At 40.7% G+C, this 17,788-nt stretch overlaps 1 protein-coding gene across 1 annotated transcript in view; it reads left to right on the top strand.

Annotated features, from left to right (window-relative positions):
• atm (ATM serine/threonine kinase) overlaps positions 1–17,788 on the top strand; it is a 119,029-nt gene that overhangs the window by 64,407 nt on the left and 36,834 nt on the right. Inside the window, exons 47-54 of the mRNA XM_061919303.1 lie at positions 3,582–3,752; positions 3,810–3,929; positions 3,999–4,216; positions 6,333–6,540; positions 14,522–14,647; positions 16,755–16,895; positions 16,964–17,102; positions 17,168–17,250. Coding sequence (XP_061775287.1) covers positions 3,582–3,752; positions 3,810–3,929; positions 3,999–4,216; positions 6,333–6,540; positions 14,522–14,647; positions 16,755–16,895; positions 16,964–17,102; positions 17,168–17,250 — 1,206 coding nt within the window. The remainder of the gene's footprint in view (positions 1–3,581; positions 3,753–3,809; positions 3,930–3,998; positions 4,217–6,332; positions 6,541–14,521; positions 14,648–16,754; positions 16,896–16,963; positions 17,103–17,167; positions 17,251–17,788) is intronic.

Genomic DNA, 17,788 nt, shown 5'->3' with positions numbered 1-17,788 from the left:
CCACTGACACGTCACATTGTCTGGTCTGCATGCTACTAGGACTACTGACACGTCATATTGCCTGGTCTGCATGCTACTAGGACTACTGACACGTCACATTGTCTGGTCTGCATGCTACTAGGACTACTGACACGTCACATTGCCTGGTCTGCATGCTACTAGGACCACTGACACGTCACATTGTCTGGTCTGCATGCTACTAGGACCACTGACACGTCATATTGTCTGGTCTGCACGCTACTAGGACTACTGACACGTCACATTGTCTGGTCTGCACGCTACTAGGACCACTGACACGTCATATTGTCTGGTCTGCACGCTACTAGGACCACTGACACGTCACATTGTCTGGTCTGCATGCTACTAGGACCACTGACACGTCATATTGTCTGGTCTGCACGCTACTGGGACTACTGACACATCACATTGTCTGGTCTGCACGCTACTAGGACTACTGACACGTCATATTGTCTGGTCTGCACGCTACTAGGACTACTGACACGTCACATTGTCTGGTCTGCATGCTACTAGGACCACTGACGTGTCATATTGTCTGGTCTGCACGCTACTAGGACTACTGACACATCACATTGTCTGGTCTGCACGCTACTAGGACCACTGACACGTCATATTGTCTGGTCTGCACGCTACTAGGACTACTAACACGTCACATTGTCTGGTCTGCATGCTACTAGGACCACTGACATGTCATATTGTCTGGTCTGCATGCTACCAGGACCACTGACACGTCATATTGTCTGGTCTGCATGCTACTAGGACTACTGACACGTCACATTGTCTGGTCTGCACGCTACTAGGACTACTGACACATCACATTGTCTGGTCTGCATGCTACTAGGACCACTGACATGTCATATTGTCTGGTCTGCATGCTACCAGGACTACTGACACGTCATATTGTCTGGTCTGTACACTACTAGGACTACTGACACATCATATTGTCTGGTCTGCATGCTACTAGGACTACTGACACGTCACATTGTCTGGTCTGCACGCTACTAGGACTACTGACACGTCACATTGTCTGGTCTGCACGCTACTAGGACCACTGACACGTCACATTGTCTGGTCTGCACGCTACTAGGACTACTGACACGTCACATTGTCTGGTCTGCATGCTACTAGGACTACTGACACGTCACATTGCCTGGTCTGCATGCTACTAGGACCACTGACACGTCACATTGTCTGGTCTGCATGCTACTAGGACCACTGACACGTCATATTGTCTGGTCTGCACGCTACTAGGACTACTGACACGTCACATTGTCTGGTCTGCACGCTACTAGGACCACTGACACGTCATATTGTCTGGTCTGCACGCTACCAGGACCACTGACACGTCACATTGTCTGGTCTGCATGCTACTAGGACCACTGACGTGTCATATTGTCTGGTCTGCATGCTACCAGGACCACTGACACGTCATATTGTCTGGTCTACACGCTACTAGGACCACTGACACGTCACATTGTCTGGTCTGCATGCTACTAGGACCACTGACACGTCACATTGTCTGGTCTGCATGCTACTAGGACCACTGACACGTCACATTGTCTGGTCTGCATGCTACTAGGACCACTGACACGTCACATTGTCTGGTCCACACACTACTAGGACCACTGACACGTCATGTTGTCTGGTCTGCACGCTACTAGGACTACTGACACGTCACATTGTCTGGTCTGCACGCTACTAGGACCACTGACACGTCATATTGTCTGGTCTGCACGCTACTAGGACTACTGACACGTCACATTGTCTGGTCTGCTCGCTACTAGGACCACTGACACGTCATATTGTCTGGTCTGCACGCTACTAGGACTACTGACACGTCACATTGTCTGGTCTGCACGCTACTAGGACTACTGACACGTCACATTGTCTGGTCTGCTCGCTACTAGGACCACTGACACGTCATATTGTCTGGTCTGCACGCTACTAGGACTACTGACACGTCACATTGTCTGGTCTGCACGCTACTAGGACCACTGACACGTCATATTGTCTGGTCTGCACGCTACTAGGACTACTGACACGTCACATTGTCTGGTCTGCTCGCTACTAGGACCACTGACACGTCATATTGTCTGGTCTGCACGCTACTAGGACCACTGACACGTCATATTGTCTGGTCTACACGCTACTAGGACCACTGACACGTCACATTGTCTGGTCTGCATGCTACTAGGACCACTGACACGTCATATTGTCTGGTCCGCATGCTACTAGGACTACTGACACGTCACATTGTCTGGTCCGCATGCTACTAGGACTACTGACACGTCACATTGTCTGGTCTGCATGCTACCAGGACCATTGACACGTCATATTGTCTGGTCTGCACGCTACTATGACTACTGACACGTCACATTGTCTGGTCTGCACGCTACTAGGACTACTGACACGTCATATTGTCTGGTCTGCATGCTACTAGGACTACTGACACGTCACATTGTGTGGTCCACACACTCTAAGGACTACTGTCACGTCATATTGTCTGGTCCACACACTCTTAGGACTACTGTCACGTCATATTGTCTGGTCCACACAGTACTAGGACTACTGACACGTCATTTTGTCCGGTCCGCACGCTACTAGGACCACCCACACGTTATATTGTTTGGTCCACATATACAAGGACTACTGACACGTCAGATTGTCTGGTCTGCACGCTACTAGGACTACTGACACGTCACATTGTCTGGTCCACACACTCTTAGGACTACTGTCACGTCATATTGTCTGGTCCACACACTACTAGGACCACTGACACGTCATGTTGTCTGGTCTGCATGCTACTAGGACTACTGACACGTCGTATTGTCTGGTCAGCACACTACAAGGACCACCCACACGTTATATTGTTTGGTCCGCATATACAAGGACTACTGACACGTCATATTGTCTGGTCTGCACGCTACTAGGACTACTGACACGTCATATTGTCTGGTCTGGACGCTTCTAGGACCACCCACACGTTATATTGTTTGGTCCGCATATACAAGGACTACTGACACGTCATATTGTCTGGTCTGCACGCTACTAGGACCACCCACATGTCATATCAAGAGTTGTAGCATTGATGTTTAAATGGAGACGTCACAGTTTGGAGAGAGGGTGCACATACTGTATACTGTAGTAGCACATATATTAGCAGTCAACATATACTGTATACTGTAGTAGCACATATATTAGCAGTCAACATATACTGTATACTGTAGTAGCACATATATTAGCAGTCAACACATACTGTATACAGTAGTAGCACATTGGTTGGCAGTCAACATATACTGTATACTGTAGTAGTACATATATTAGCAGTCAACACATACTGTATACAGTAGTAGTACATATATTAGCAGTCAACATATACTGTATACTGCAGTAGCACATATATTAGCAGTCAACACATACTGTATACAGTAGTAGCACATTGGTTGGCAGTCAACATATACTGTATACAGTAGTAGTACATATATTAGCAGTCAACATATACTGTATACTGCAGTAGCACATATATTAGCAGTCAACATACAATATTTGACTTCTGCATCCAGCTGGCAGAGCGGGCAGTTTTCCAGATGAAGCAACACGGAGTTGTAGGACCGCTGGCATTGTCGCCTGTGTCGCCGTGGCAACTGGAGGAGGCCCAGGTGTTCTGGGCCAAGAGAGAACAAGGTCTTGCTTTGGGCCTGCTGAGACAGATGATCCACAATCTGGAGGACAAGGTGACAAAAGTTCTTGTGCACAACCAGCGTGCAGCACTCATGAGTCCGCCCCACCAGGTGGACTTCAACCCGTCTCTACTCCCGGTTTTCACCGAGTGTCTCAGGCTCTGCGGGAACTGGCTGGCCGAAACCTGCCAAGAAAGTCCCGGAGTCATTTTGGAGAAGTACCTGGAAAGGGTGAGAAGTTTATCTGTGACACAGAGATGGTGTTGTGGGTGACCGGAGCTGCAGGTCTTGACCTTTTAGGCCGTGGACGTGATGGAGGAGGAGTCCGGCGTGCAGGACGCCCGCTCGCTGGATCAGAGAACCGAGGCCTTCCTGTCACTCGCCCGCTTTTCCGACGCCCAGTACCAGAGCATCGACAAGTACATGACCTCCTCGGAGTTTGAGAACAAGCAGGCCCTGTTGGAGAAGGCCAAAGAAGAGGTGGACCTGATGAAGGAGCAGAAGGTGGTGTCCAACAGGTGAGTCCACTTCAGGTGTCTTGATGTCTCTTCATGCAGCATGAGGATCAAAATTGGGTTTTCTTTCAAATATGGATTAGAATATGGGTCAGGAAATGGATCTCCTCATCCATTTAATCAGTGACTCACTCACTGCAAGGTACCCAGAATAAGTGATTAGGCACCCAGAATAAATGGTAAGGTATCCAGAATAAATGGTAAGGTACCAAGAATAAATCATAAGGCACCCAGAATAAGTGATAAAGGACCCAGGATAAATGATAAGGTATTCAGAATAAATGGTAGGGTACCCGGAATAAATCATAAGGTACCCAGAATAAGTGATAAAACACTCAGAATAAGTGATAAGGCACCCATAATATATGATAAGACACACAGAATAAAAAGGTACACAGAATAAGTGATAAGGCACCCATAATATATGATAAGACACACAGAATAAAAAGGTACACAGAATAAGTGATAAGGCACCCAGAATAAGTGAAAAGGCACCTAGAATAAGTGATAAGGCCCTCAGAATAAATAAGGTATCCAGAATAAATGGTACGGTACCCGGAATAAATCATAAGGTACCCAAAATAAGTGATAAAACACTCAGAATAAGTGATAAGGCACCTAGAATATATGATAAAACACCCAGAATAAATAAGGCACCCAGAATAAGTGATAAGGCACTCAGAATAAATTATAAAGTATGCAGAATAATTGGTAAAGTACCCAGAATAAATCATAAGGTACACAGGATAAGTGATAAAACACTCAGAATAAGTAATAAGGCACACAGAATAAATAAAGTACCCAGAATAAGTGATAAGGCACCCAGAATAAGTGATAATGCACCAAGAATAAGTGAAAAAGGCACCCAGAATAAGTGATAAGGCACCCAGAATAAATAAGGTACCTAGAATAAAAGATAAGGCACCCTGAATAAGTGATAAAACCCCCAGAATAAGTGATAAGACACCCAGAATAAATGATAATGTACCCAGAATAAATGGTAAAACACGCAGAATAAGTGATAAGACAACCAGAATAAGTAATAAAACACCCATAATAAGTGATAAAACACCCAGAATAAGTAACAAGGCACCCAGAATAAGTGATAAAACACCCAGAATAAATGATGAAACACTTGGAATAAGTGAAAAGACACCCAGAATAAATGGTAAAACACGCAGAATAAGTGATAAGACAACCAGAATAAGTAATAAAACACCCAGAATAAGTGATAAAACACCCAGAATAAGTAACAAGGCACCCAGAATAAGTGATAAAACACCCAGAATAAATGATGAAACACTTGGAATAAGTGAAAAGACACCCAGAATAAATGGTAAAACACCCAGAATAAGTGATAAAACACGAAGAATAAGTGATGAGACACCAAGAAAAAGTGATAAAACACCCAGAATTAATGATAAAACACCCACAATTAACGATAAAACACCCAGAATAAATGATAAGACACCCAGAATAAATGGTAAAACACCCAGAATAAGTAATAAGACACCCAGAATAAGTGATAAAACACTCAGAAAAAGTAATAAGACACCCAGAATTAATGGTAAAACACCCAGAATAAGTGATAAGACACCCAGAATAAATAGTAAGACACCCATAATGAATTGTAAGACACCCAGAATAAGTGATAAGACACAGAGAATAAATGGTAAAACTCCCAGAATAAATGGTAAAACACCCAGAATAAGTGATAAAACACCCAGAATAAATAGTGAGACATCCAGAATAAATGTTAAAACACCCAGAATAGGCGATAAAACACCCAGAATAAATGATAAAACACACAGAATGGGTGATAAGACACCCAGAATAATTAGTGAGACATCCAGAATAAATGGTAAAACACCCAGAATAGGTGATAAAACACCCAGAATAAATGATAAAACACACAGAATGGGTGATAAGACACCCAGAATAAATGATAAAACACACAGAATGGGTGATAAGACACCCAGAATAAATGATAAAACACACAGAATAGGTGATAAAACACCCAGAATAAATGATAAAACACACAGAATAGGTGCTAATCCCTCCCACTTGTAGCGTGATGAACAGAAAGCTGTAAGATGTGTGCCATGTTGTGTGCTGGCAGGTACACGGTGAAGGTCCAACGGGAGCTGGAGTTGGACCAGAAGGCTCTCTCTGATCTGCAGGCGGACCGCCAGCGTTTCCTGTGCAAGGCGGTGGAGAACTACACGCAGTGTCTGGGGCAGGGCGAGGCACACGACACCTGGGTGTTCCGCCTGGCGTCGCTCTGGCTGGAGAACGCCGACGTCAGAGCCGTCAACGACATGATGAAGGTGTGCCAGTACGCTCACGCCGTGTTGTTGGCATTGTCTGTTCTTAGTCTTACAAGTTGACATTACGTGTTGTTGGCATTGTCTGTTCTTAGTCTTACAAGTTGGCATTATGTGTTGTTAGCATTGTTTGTTGTTCGTGTTACAAGTTGACATTACGTGTTGTTGGCATTGTCTGTTGTTCGTGTTACAATTTGGCATTACGTGTTGTTAGCATTGTTTGTTGTTCGTGTTACAAGTTGGCATTACGTGTTGTTAGCATTGTCTGTTGTTCGTGTTACAAGTTGACATTACGTGTTGTTAGTATTGCCTGTTGTTCGTGTTACAAGTTGACATTACGTGTTGTTAGTATTGCCTGTTGTTCGTGTTACAAGTTGACATTACGTGTTGTTGGCATTGTCTGTGGTTCGTGTTACAAGTTGGCATTACGTGTTGTTAGCATTGTCTGTTTTTCGTGTTACAAGTTGGCATTACGTGTTGTTAGTATTGTTTGTTGTTCGTGTTACTAGTTGATATTACGTGTTGTTGGCATTGCCTGTTGTTCGTGTTACAAGTTGGCATTACGTGTTGTTGGCATTGTCTGTTGTTCGTGTTACAAGTTGACATTACATGTTGTTGGCATTGTCTGTTGTTCGTGTTACAAGTTGACATTACGTGTTGTTGGCATTGTCTGTTTTTAGTGTTACAAGTTGACATTACGTGTTGTTGGCATTGTCTGTTGTTCGTGTTACAAGTTGGCATTACGTGTTGTTGGCATTGTCTGTTGTTCGTGTTACAAGTTGACATTACGTGTTGTTAGTATTGCCTGTTGTTCGTGTTACAAGTTGGCATTACGTGTTGTTAGCATTGTTTGTTGTTCGTGTTACAAGTTGGCATTACGTGTTGTTAGCATTGTCTGTTGTTCGTGTTACAAGTTGGCATTACGTGTTGTTAGTATTGCCTGTTGTTCGTGTTACAAGTTGACATTACGTGTTGTTGGCATTGTCTGTGGTTCGTGTTACAAGTTGACATTACGTGTTGTTGGCATTGTCTGTTGTTCGTGTTACAAGTTGGCATTACGTGTTGTTAGTATTGTCTGTTGTTCGTGTTACAAGTTGACATTACGTGTTGTTAGCATTGTCTGTTGTTCGTGTTACAAGTTGGCATTACGTGTTGTTAGTATTGTCTGTTGTTCGTGTTACAAGTTGACATTACGTGTTGTTAGTATTGCCTGTTGTTTGTGTTACAAGTTGACATTACGTGTTGTTGGCATTGTCTGTTCTTAGTCTTACAAGTTGGCATTACGTGTTGTTAGCATTGTTTGTTGTTCGTGTTACAAGTTGGCATTACGTGTTGTTAGCATTGTCTGTTGTTCGTGTTACAAGTTGACATTACGTGTTGTTGGCATTGTCTGTTTTTAGTGTTACAAGTTGGCATTACGTGTTGTTGGCATTGTCTGTTGTTCGTGTTACAAGTTGACATTACGTGTTGTTAGCATTGTCTGTTGTTCGTGTTACAAGTTGGCATTACGTGTTGTTAGCATTGTTTGTTGTTCGTCTTACAAGTTGGCATTACGTGTTGTTAGCATTGTCTGTTGTTCGTGTTACAAGTTGGCATTACGTGTTGTTAGTATTGCCTGTTGTTCGTGTTACAAGTTGACATTACGTGTTGTTAGTATTGCCTGTTGTTTGTGTTACAAGTTGACATTACGTGTTGTTGGCATTGTCTGTTGTTCGTGTTACAAGTTGACATTACGTGTTGTTAGTATTGTCTGTTGTTCGTGTTACAAGTTGACATTACGTGTTGTTAGTATTGTCTGTTGTTCGTGTTACAAGTTGACATTACGTGTTGTTAGTATTGCCTGTTGTTTGTGTTACAAGTTGACATTACGTGTTGTTGGCATTGTCTGTTGTTCGTGTTACAAGTTGACATTACGTGTTGTTAGTATTGTCTGTTGTTCGTGTTACAAGTTGACATTACGTGTTGTTAGTATTGTCTGTTGTTCGTGTTACAAGTTGACATTACGTGTTGTTAGTATTGCCTGTTGTTCGTGTTACAAGTTGACATTACGTGTTGTTAGCATTGTCTGTTGTTCGTGTTACAAGTTGGCATTACGTGTTGTTAGTATTGCCTGTTGTTCGTGTTACAAGTTGGCATTACGTGTTGTTAGTATTGTCTGTTGTTCGTGTTACAAGTTGGCATTACATGTTGTTAGTATTGTCTGTTCTTAGTCTTACAAGTTGGCATTACATGTTGTTAGTATTGTCTGTTCTTAGTCTTACAAGTTGGCATTACGTGTTGTTGGCATTGTCTGTTCTTAGTCTTACAAGTTGGCATTACATGTTGTTAGTATTGTCTGTTCTTAGTCTTATAAGTTGGCATTACGTGTTGTTGGCATTGTCTGTTCTTAGTCTTACAAGTTGGCATTACATGTTGTTAGTATTGTCTGTTCTTAGTCTTACAAGTTGGCATTACATGTTGTTGGCATTGTCTGTTCTTACTCTTACAAGTTGGCATTACGTGTTGTTGGCATTGTCTGTTCTTAGTCTTACAAGTTGGCATTACATGTTGTTAGTATTGTCTGTTCTTAGTCTTACAAGTTGGCATTACATGTTGTTGGCATTGTCTGTTCTTACTCTTACAAGTTGGCATTACGTGTTGTTGGCATTGTCTGTTCTTAGTCTTACAAGTTGGCATTACATGTTGTTAGTATTGTCTGTTCTTAGTCTTATAAGTTGGCATTACGTGTTGTTGGCATTGTCTGTTCTTAGTCTTACAAGTTGGCATTACATGTTGTTAGTATTGTCTGTTCTTAGTCTTACAAGTTGGCATTACATGTTGTTAGTATTGTCTGTTCTTAGTCTTACAAGTTGACATTACGTGTTGTTAGCATTGTTTGTTGTTCGTGTTACAAGTTGGCATTACGTGTTGTTAGCATTGTCTGTTGTTCGTCTTACAAGTTGGCATTACGTGTTGTTGGCATTGTCTGTTCTTAGTCTTACAAGTTGGCATTACGTGTTGTTAGCATTGTTTGTTGTTCGTGTTACAAGTTGGCATTACGTGTTGTTAGCATTGTCTGTTGTTCGTGTTACAAGTTGACATTACGTGTTGTTGGCATTGTCTGTTTTTAGTGTTACAAGTTGGCATTACGTGTTGTTGGCATTGTCTGTTGTTCGTGTTACAAGTTGACATTACGTGTTGTTAGCATTGTCTGTTGTTCGTGTTACAAGTTGGCATTACGTGTTGTTAGTATTGCCTGTTGTTCGTGTTACAAGTTGGCATTACGTGTTGTTAGCATTGTTTGTTGTTCGTCTTACAAGTTGGCATTACGTGTTGTTAGCATTGTCTGTTGTTCGTGTTACAAGTTGGCATTACGTGTTGTTAGTATTGCCTGTTGTTCGTGTTACAAGTTGACATTACGTGTTGTTAGTATTGCCTGTTGTTTGTGTTACAAGTTGACATTACGTGTTGTTAGCATTGTCTGTTGTTCGTGTTACAAGTTGGCATTACGTGTTGTTAGTATTGCCTGTTGTTCGTGTTACAAGTTGACATTACATGTTGTTGGCATTGTCTGTTGTTCGTGTTACAAGTTGACATTACGTGTTGTTAGTATTGTCTGTTGTTCGTGTTACAAGTTGACATTACGTGTTGTTAGTATTGTCTGTTGTTCGTGTTACAAGTTGACATTACGTGTTGTTAGTATTGCCTGTTGTTCGTGTTACAAGTTGACATTACGTGTTGTTGGCATTGTCTGTTGTTCGTGTTACAAGTTGACATTACGTGTTGTTAGTATTGTCTGTTGTTCGTGTTACAAGTTGACATTACGTGTTGTTAGTATTGTCTGTTGTTCGTGTTACAAGTTGACATTACGTGTTGTTAGTATTGTCTGTTGTTCGTGTTACAAGTTGACATTACGTGTTGTTAGTATTGTCTGTTGTTCGTGTTACAAGTTGACATTACGTGTTGTTAGTATTGTCTGTTGTTCGTGTTACAAGTTGACATTACGTGTTGTTAGTATTGTCTGTTGTTCGTGTTACAAGTTGACATTACGTGTTGTTAGTATTGTCTGTTGTTCGTGTTACAAGTTGGCATTACGTGTTGTTAGTATTGCCTGTTGTTCGTGTTACAAGTTGACATTACGTGTTGTTGGCATTGTCTGTTGTTCGTGTTACAAGTTGACATTACGTGTTGTTAGTATTGTCTGTTGTTCGTGTTACAAGTTGACATTACGTGTTGTTAGTATTGTCTGTTGTTCGTGTTACAAGTTGACATTACGTGTTGTTAGTATTGCCTGTTGTTTGTGTTACAAGTTGACATTACGTGTTGTTGGCATTGTCTGTTGTTCGTGTTACAAGTTGACATTACGTGTTGTTAGCATTGTCTGTTGTTCGTGTTACAAGTTGGCATTACATGTTGTTAGTATTGCCTGTTGTTCGTGTTACAAGTTGGCATTACGTGTTGTTAGCATTGTTTGTTGTTCGTGTTACAAGTTGGCATTACGTGTTGTTAGCATTGTCTGTTGTTCGTGTTACAAGTTGGCATTACGTGTTGTTAGTATTGCCTGTTGTTCGTGTTACAAGTTGACATTACGTGTTGTTGGCATTGTCTGTGGTTCGTGTTACAAGTTGGCATTACGTGTTGTTAGCATTGTCTGTTGTTCGTGTTACAAGTTGGCATTACGTGTTGTTAGTATTGTCTGTTGTTCGTGTTACAAGTTGACATTACGTGTTGTTAGTATTGCCTGTTGTTTGTGTTACAAGTTGACATTACGTGTTGTTGGCATTGTCTGTTGTTCGTGTTACAAGTTGACATGACGTGTTGTTGGCATTGTCTGTTGTTCGTGTTACAAGTTGGCATTACGTGTTGTTAGTATTGTCTGTTGTTCGTGTTACAAGTTGACATTACGTGTTGTTAGTATTGCCTGTTGTTTGTGTTACAAGTTGACATTACGTGTTGTTGGCATTGTCTGTTGTTCGTGTTACAAGTTGACATGACGTGTTGTTGGCATTGTCTGTTGTTCGTGTTACAAGTTGACATGACGTGTTGTTGGCATTGTCTGTTGTTCGTGTTACAAGTTGACATTACGTGTTGTTAGTATTGTCTGTTGTTCGTGTTACAAGTTGACATTACGTGTTGTTAGTATTGTCTGTTGTTCGTCTTACAAGTTGACATTACGTGTTGTTGGCATTGTCTGTTGTTCGTCTTACAAGTTGACATTACGTGTTGTTGGCATTGTCTGTTGTTCGTGTTACAAGTTGACATTACGTGTTGTTGGCATTGTCTGTTGTTCGTGTTACAAGTTGGCATTACGTGTTGTTGGCATTGTCTGTTGTTCGTGTTACAAGTTGACATTACATGTTGTTGGCATTGTCTGTTGTTCGTCTTACAAGTTGACATTACGTGTTGTTGGCATTGTCTGTTGTTCGTGTTACAAGTTGGCATTACGTGTTGTTAGCATTGTCTGTTGTTCGTGTTACAAGTTGGCATTACTTGTTGTTAGTATTGCCTGTTGTTCGTGTTACAAGTTGACATTACGTGTTGTTAGCATTGTTTGTTGTTCGTGTTACAAGTTGACATTACGTGTTGTTGGCATTGTCTGTTGTTCGTGTTACAAGTTGGCATTACGTGTTGTTAGTATTGTCTGTTGTTCGTGTTACAAGTTGGCATTACTTGTTGTTAGTATTGCCTGTTGTTCGTGTTACAAGTTGACATTACGTGTTGTTAGCATTGTTTGTTGTTCGTGTTACAAGTTGACATTACGTGTTGTTGGCATTGTCTGTTGTTCGTGTTACAAGTTGACATTACGTGTTGTTAGTATTGTCTGTTCTTAGTGTTACACGTTGACATTACTTGTTGTTAGTATTGCCTGTTGTTCGTGTTACAAGTTGACATTACGTGTTGTTAGCATTGTTTGTTGTTCGTGTTACAAGTTGACATTACGTGTTGTTAGTATTGTCTGTTGTTCGTCTTACAAGTTGACATTACGTGTTGTTGGCATTGTCTGTTGTTCGTGTTACAAGTTGGCATTACGTGTTGTTGGCATTGTCTGTTGTTCGTGTTACAAGTTGACACGTGTTGTTGGCATTGTCTGTTGTTCGTGTTACAAGTTGACATTACGTGTTGTTAGTATTGTCTGTTGTTCGTGTTACAAGTTGACATTACATGTTGTTGGCATTGTCTGTTGTTCGTGTTACAAGTTGACATTACGTGTTGTTGGCATTGTCTGTTGTTCGTGTTACAAGTTGACATTACATGTTGTTGGCATTGTCTGTTGTTCGTGTTACAAGTTGACATTACGTGTTGTTGGCATTGTCTGTTGTTCGTGTTACAAGTTGACATTACGTGTTGTTGGCATTGTCTGTTGTTCGTCTTACAAGTTGACATTACGTGTTGTTGGCATTGTCTGTTGTTCGTGTTACAAGTTGGCATTACGTGTTGTTAGCATTGTCTGTTGTTCGTGTTACAAGTTGACATTACGTGTTGTTAGCATTGTCTGTTGTTCGTGTTACAAGTTGGCATTACTTGTTGTTAGTATTGCCTGTTGTTCGTGTTACAAGTTGACATTACATGTTGTTGGCATTGTCTGTTGTTCGTGTTACAAGTTGACATTACGTGTTGTTAGTATTGTCTGTTGTTCGTGTTACAAGTTGGCATTACGTGTTGTTAGTATTGTCTGTTGTTCGTGTTACAAGTTGACATTACGTGTTGTTAGTATTGTCTGTTCTTAGTGTTACAAGTTGACATTACGTGTTGTTAGCATTGTTCATCTTAAACCAGGGAACGCTTGGTGAATATTTGTGTCAAACACCACAACGTGACCATTAAAACTAGACAAATAGTCAACTTTAATAGCTATGAATGTTAATGAAACACTAAATGTGTGGAGTGGTGGTAGACCACACCTGGGCAGACCAAGGCCCCGGGGCCACATGCGGCCCTTCAAGCTTTTCCCCCTGGCCCGCCTGTGACACTTAGCTGGCATCGTGGTGCGGGTTCATTCTCTCTATGATGAAGTCTGGTTCGGACACAGCGTGAAGGTAAGAAATGGTGATTTATTTATACTATAAAACAGACTAAGAACAGAAACACTTGCACAAGGCACTAAAGACAAAACAAACAGAACTAGTATGGGAGCTAGAAGGAACTAAAAGCGCTAGCATGTGAGCTAGGGAATAAACAGAGGAATAGCGTGGAAGCTAACAAGTACTAAAATAGTCTTTACCACAATCGGGAATCAGCGTCGTCACCTGTTGCATGGAACAGAAACTAGAATGCGAGAATGAGCAAACAAAAAAGTCAGGCTTATATAAGGATGATAATCACGAGGCAGGTGCGCGTAAAAAACCAGATGCAGGTGACACTAATGCGTGGCTATGGCAAGTGAAACAAACAGGAAGTGCCACCAGGAACTAAGGAAGACAAAAACCAAACAGGATGTAATACAAAAACAGAACAAAACCAGAATATGACATGTCGGACATTCCCAATAATTTTTTTTAGATGTCTAAGATGTAAAGTGTAGCTGCCATTATGATGTGCACTCATCTTTTCTAATGGCCGTAAGTCTTCAACTATACTAAGTCTTTACATGCTTGAATTCTGCGCTTTTGCATGATATTCTACTTACTATGGTTATGTAATTAGTTACTATAGTAACCTAATTAGTTACTATGGTAATGTAAGTCACAGCAGCTCAAAGGAGGCACCAAGCAGTGTGGGTGGGGAGCGTTTCCACAGAGTGTTTCCAGAGTGGCCAGCCTGAAATGTGGGTGTCAGGAACAGACTCGGATGGAGATTTTCACAATAAAGTTCTATAACTTAGTCATAAATCACATATATCAGATTTTAGGTGGGGTTTTTTTACCCTTGGTGTTCATACTTGGCTGTCTTTGTTGCGTTTTCACTTGATTGTAAAATATGTCATCTGTTGTCAATGTTCAGTGTTTGCCCAGGCCTGTGCTGGACTGTACGGTGCTAGATGTAACTTGCATGTGTGCTGTTGCAGAAAGGAGTGAAGAAGATCCCGTCCTACAAGTTCCTGCCGCTCATGTACCAGCTGGCCGCACGCATGGGAACCAAGATCACCGCCAGCACTGGAGAGGATGTGGGCTTCCACGATGTCCTCAATGATGTGAGACTCGACACATCCTACCCTTTATTTATTCATATAGATGTACTGCATATTATTATTATCATTATTTAGCCATCTAAGGAGGATAAGATGATATAGATGTTTAAATAGATGTACTACATATTATTATTATCATTATTTAGTCATTTAAGGAGGATAGGATGATATAGATGTTTAAATAGATGTACTACATATTGTTATTATTTAGTCATCTAAGGAGGATAGGATTATATGGATGTTTAAATAGATGTACTACATAAGATGATATAGATGTTTAAATAGATGTACTACATAAGATGATATAGATGTTTAAATAGATGTACTACATATTATGGCTTGCAAATAAAATATGAAAACATGACAGCAAACCTAAGCAAATGTTCTGTTTGGACCATAACTGCACTTGCTATAACTATTATGTATGTTATGCATGATTATTATGGACGTGTGCATTATTATACGTACATGTATTATATTGTACTGTACATGTGTGCATTTGTATACTGTACATGTGTGCATGATTATACTGTACATGTATTATATTGTACTGTACATGTGTGCATTTGTATACTGTACATGTGTGCATGATTATACTGTACATGTATTATATTGTACTGTACATGTGTGCATTTGTATACTGTACATGTGTGCATGATTATACTGTACATGTATTATATTGTACTGTACATGTGTGCATTTGTATACTGTACATGTGTGCATTTGTATACTGTACATGTGTGCATGATTATACTGTACATGTATTATATTGTACTGTACATGTGTGCATTTGTATACTGTACATGTGTGCATGATTATACTGTACATGTATTATATTGTACTGTACATGTGTGCATTTGTATACTGTACATGTGTGCATTTGTATACTGTACATGTGTGCATGATTATACTGTACATGTGTGCATGTTTATACTGTACATGTGTGCCTTGTTAAATTGTACATGTGTGCATTATTATACTGTACATGTGTGCCTTGTTAAATTGTACATGTGTGCATGATTATACTGTACACATGTGCTTGATTATATTGTACATGTGTGCCTTGTTATAATGTACATCTGTGCATTATTATACTGTACATGTGTGCATGATTATACTGTACACATGCTTGATTATAGTGCACACCTGTGCCTTGTTATAATGTACATGTGTGCATTACTATACTGTACATGTGTGAAATATTATACTGTACAAGTGTTTATTATTACACTGTACATGTGTGCATGATTCTACTGTACATGTGTGCATTATCATGCAGCACATGTGTGCATTATTATACTGTACATGTGTACATTATTATACTGTACATGTGCACATTATAATGTACATGTGTGCAGTATTATACTGTACATGTGTACATTATTATACTGTACATGTGCACATTATAATGTACATGTGTACATTATTATACTGTACATGTGTGCATGATTATACTGTAAAATGTTACAATGTACATGTGTTCATTGTTATAATGTAAATGTGTGCATTATACTGTGTGTGTATTATTCTACTGTACATGTGTGCATTATTATACAGCACATGTGTGCAATACCACACTGTACATGTGTGCATTATCAGACTGTACATTAGTATACAGTACATGTGTGCATTATCAGACTGTGCATTAGTATACTGTACATGTGTGCATTATCATGCATTACATGTGTGCATTATTATACTGTACATGTGTACATTATTATACTGTACATGTGTACATTATTATACTGTACATGTGCACATTATAATGTACATGTGTGCATTAGTATACTGTACATGTGTGCATTGTTATACTGTACATGTGTACATTATTATAATGTACATGTGTGCATGATTGAATTGTACACATGTGCATGATTATACTGTACATGTGTGCAATGTTACAATGTACATGTGTTATAATGTACATGTGTTCATTATTATACAGTACATGTGTGCATTATACTGTGTGTGTATTATTATACAGTACATGTGTGTATTATTATACCGTACATGTGTGCACTATTCTACTGTACATGTGTGCATTATCAGACTGTGCATTAGTATACTGTACATGTGTGCATGATTCTACTGTATATGTATCTCCTCTCAGTTGATCTACCGCTCCTCCCTGGAACACCCTCACCACACTCTCTTCATCATCTTTGCGCTGGTCAACGCCAAAAAGGATGAAACATTGTGCAGGAGCCGCCTGCCAAAGAGCAGTCCTAGACAGTCGTCACCCTTTGACATGGTAGATGGAGCCCGGTGCTCGCACGTGTCCGAGCAGCACCTGAGTGGATCTCTCATCTGGCCGTGCAGGAGCGTACAGATGTGGCCAGGAAGATCATGGAGGCGGTGAGGAAGAAGAAAGGCGAGATGATCCACGGGATGGAGCGGCTGTGCGACGCCTACATCACGCTGGCCTACATGGACGCCAGCAGACACAAGCTGGAGAAGAGTGAGTCCTTCATGGATGAAATAAAGCCAACAACCCTGACGCTTGTACATTCTTGTGGATTGCAGAGGCCATCCCCATCCCTGCAGACCAGCCCATCCTGCACATCAAGGACCTGGACACGGTCGCCATGCCAACCCTGGAGATCAAGGTGCTCTGACCACACTCCAACACTCCCACACAATTATTCAGACAACAATAGGAAGAATACTTTTTCAAATATATATGAATACCTATTATATATCTATATTTTATATACAGTATATAATATTTTAGTATATTTTCCCACAATTTTGCAAAGAGCAGTATTGTTGTTGACGTGAACTACCTTTGTTTACAACAATCACAAACATAACACTGGAGGTGTCTTGTAGTGCAATTGATATCAGAAAAAATACCAAGTATGTGATGATATGGACTTGCATTTAAAATGTGTGACATCATGTGCGATACATCGATACAAGCAGTCTTCCAGCGTATTTGTGTGTGTGATATCATGTGCAATGCAAGCAGTCTTCCAGCGTGTTTGTGTGTGTGATATCATGTGCGATGCAAGCGGTCCTGCAGAGTGTTTACTTGTGTGTGATATCATGTGTGAGACAAGCAGTCTTCCAGCGTGTTTGTATGTGTGATATCATGTGCGATACAAGTGGTCTTCCAGCGTGTTTGTGTGTGTGATATCATGTGCG

Source organism: Nerophis ophidion, linkage group LG13 (assembly GCF_033978795.1).
Source record: "Nerophis ophidion isolate RoL-2023_Sa linkage group LG13, RoL_Noph_v1.0, whole genome shotgun sequence".
In the NCBI taxonomy this organism is placed as follows: domain Eukaryota; kingdom Metazoa; phylum Chordata; class Actinopteri; order Syngnathiformes; family Syngnathidae; genus Nerophis; species Nerophis ophidion.
This window is presented reverse-complemented; position numbering and strand designations above follow the sequence as displayed.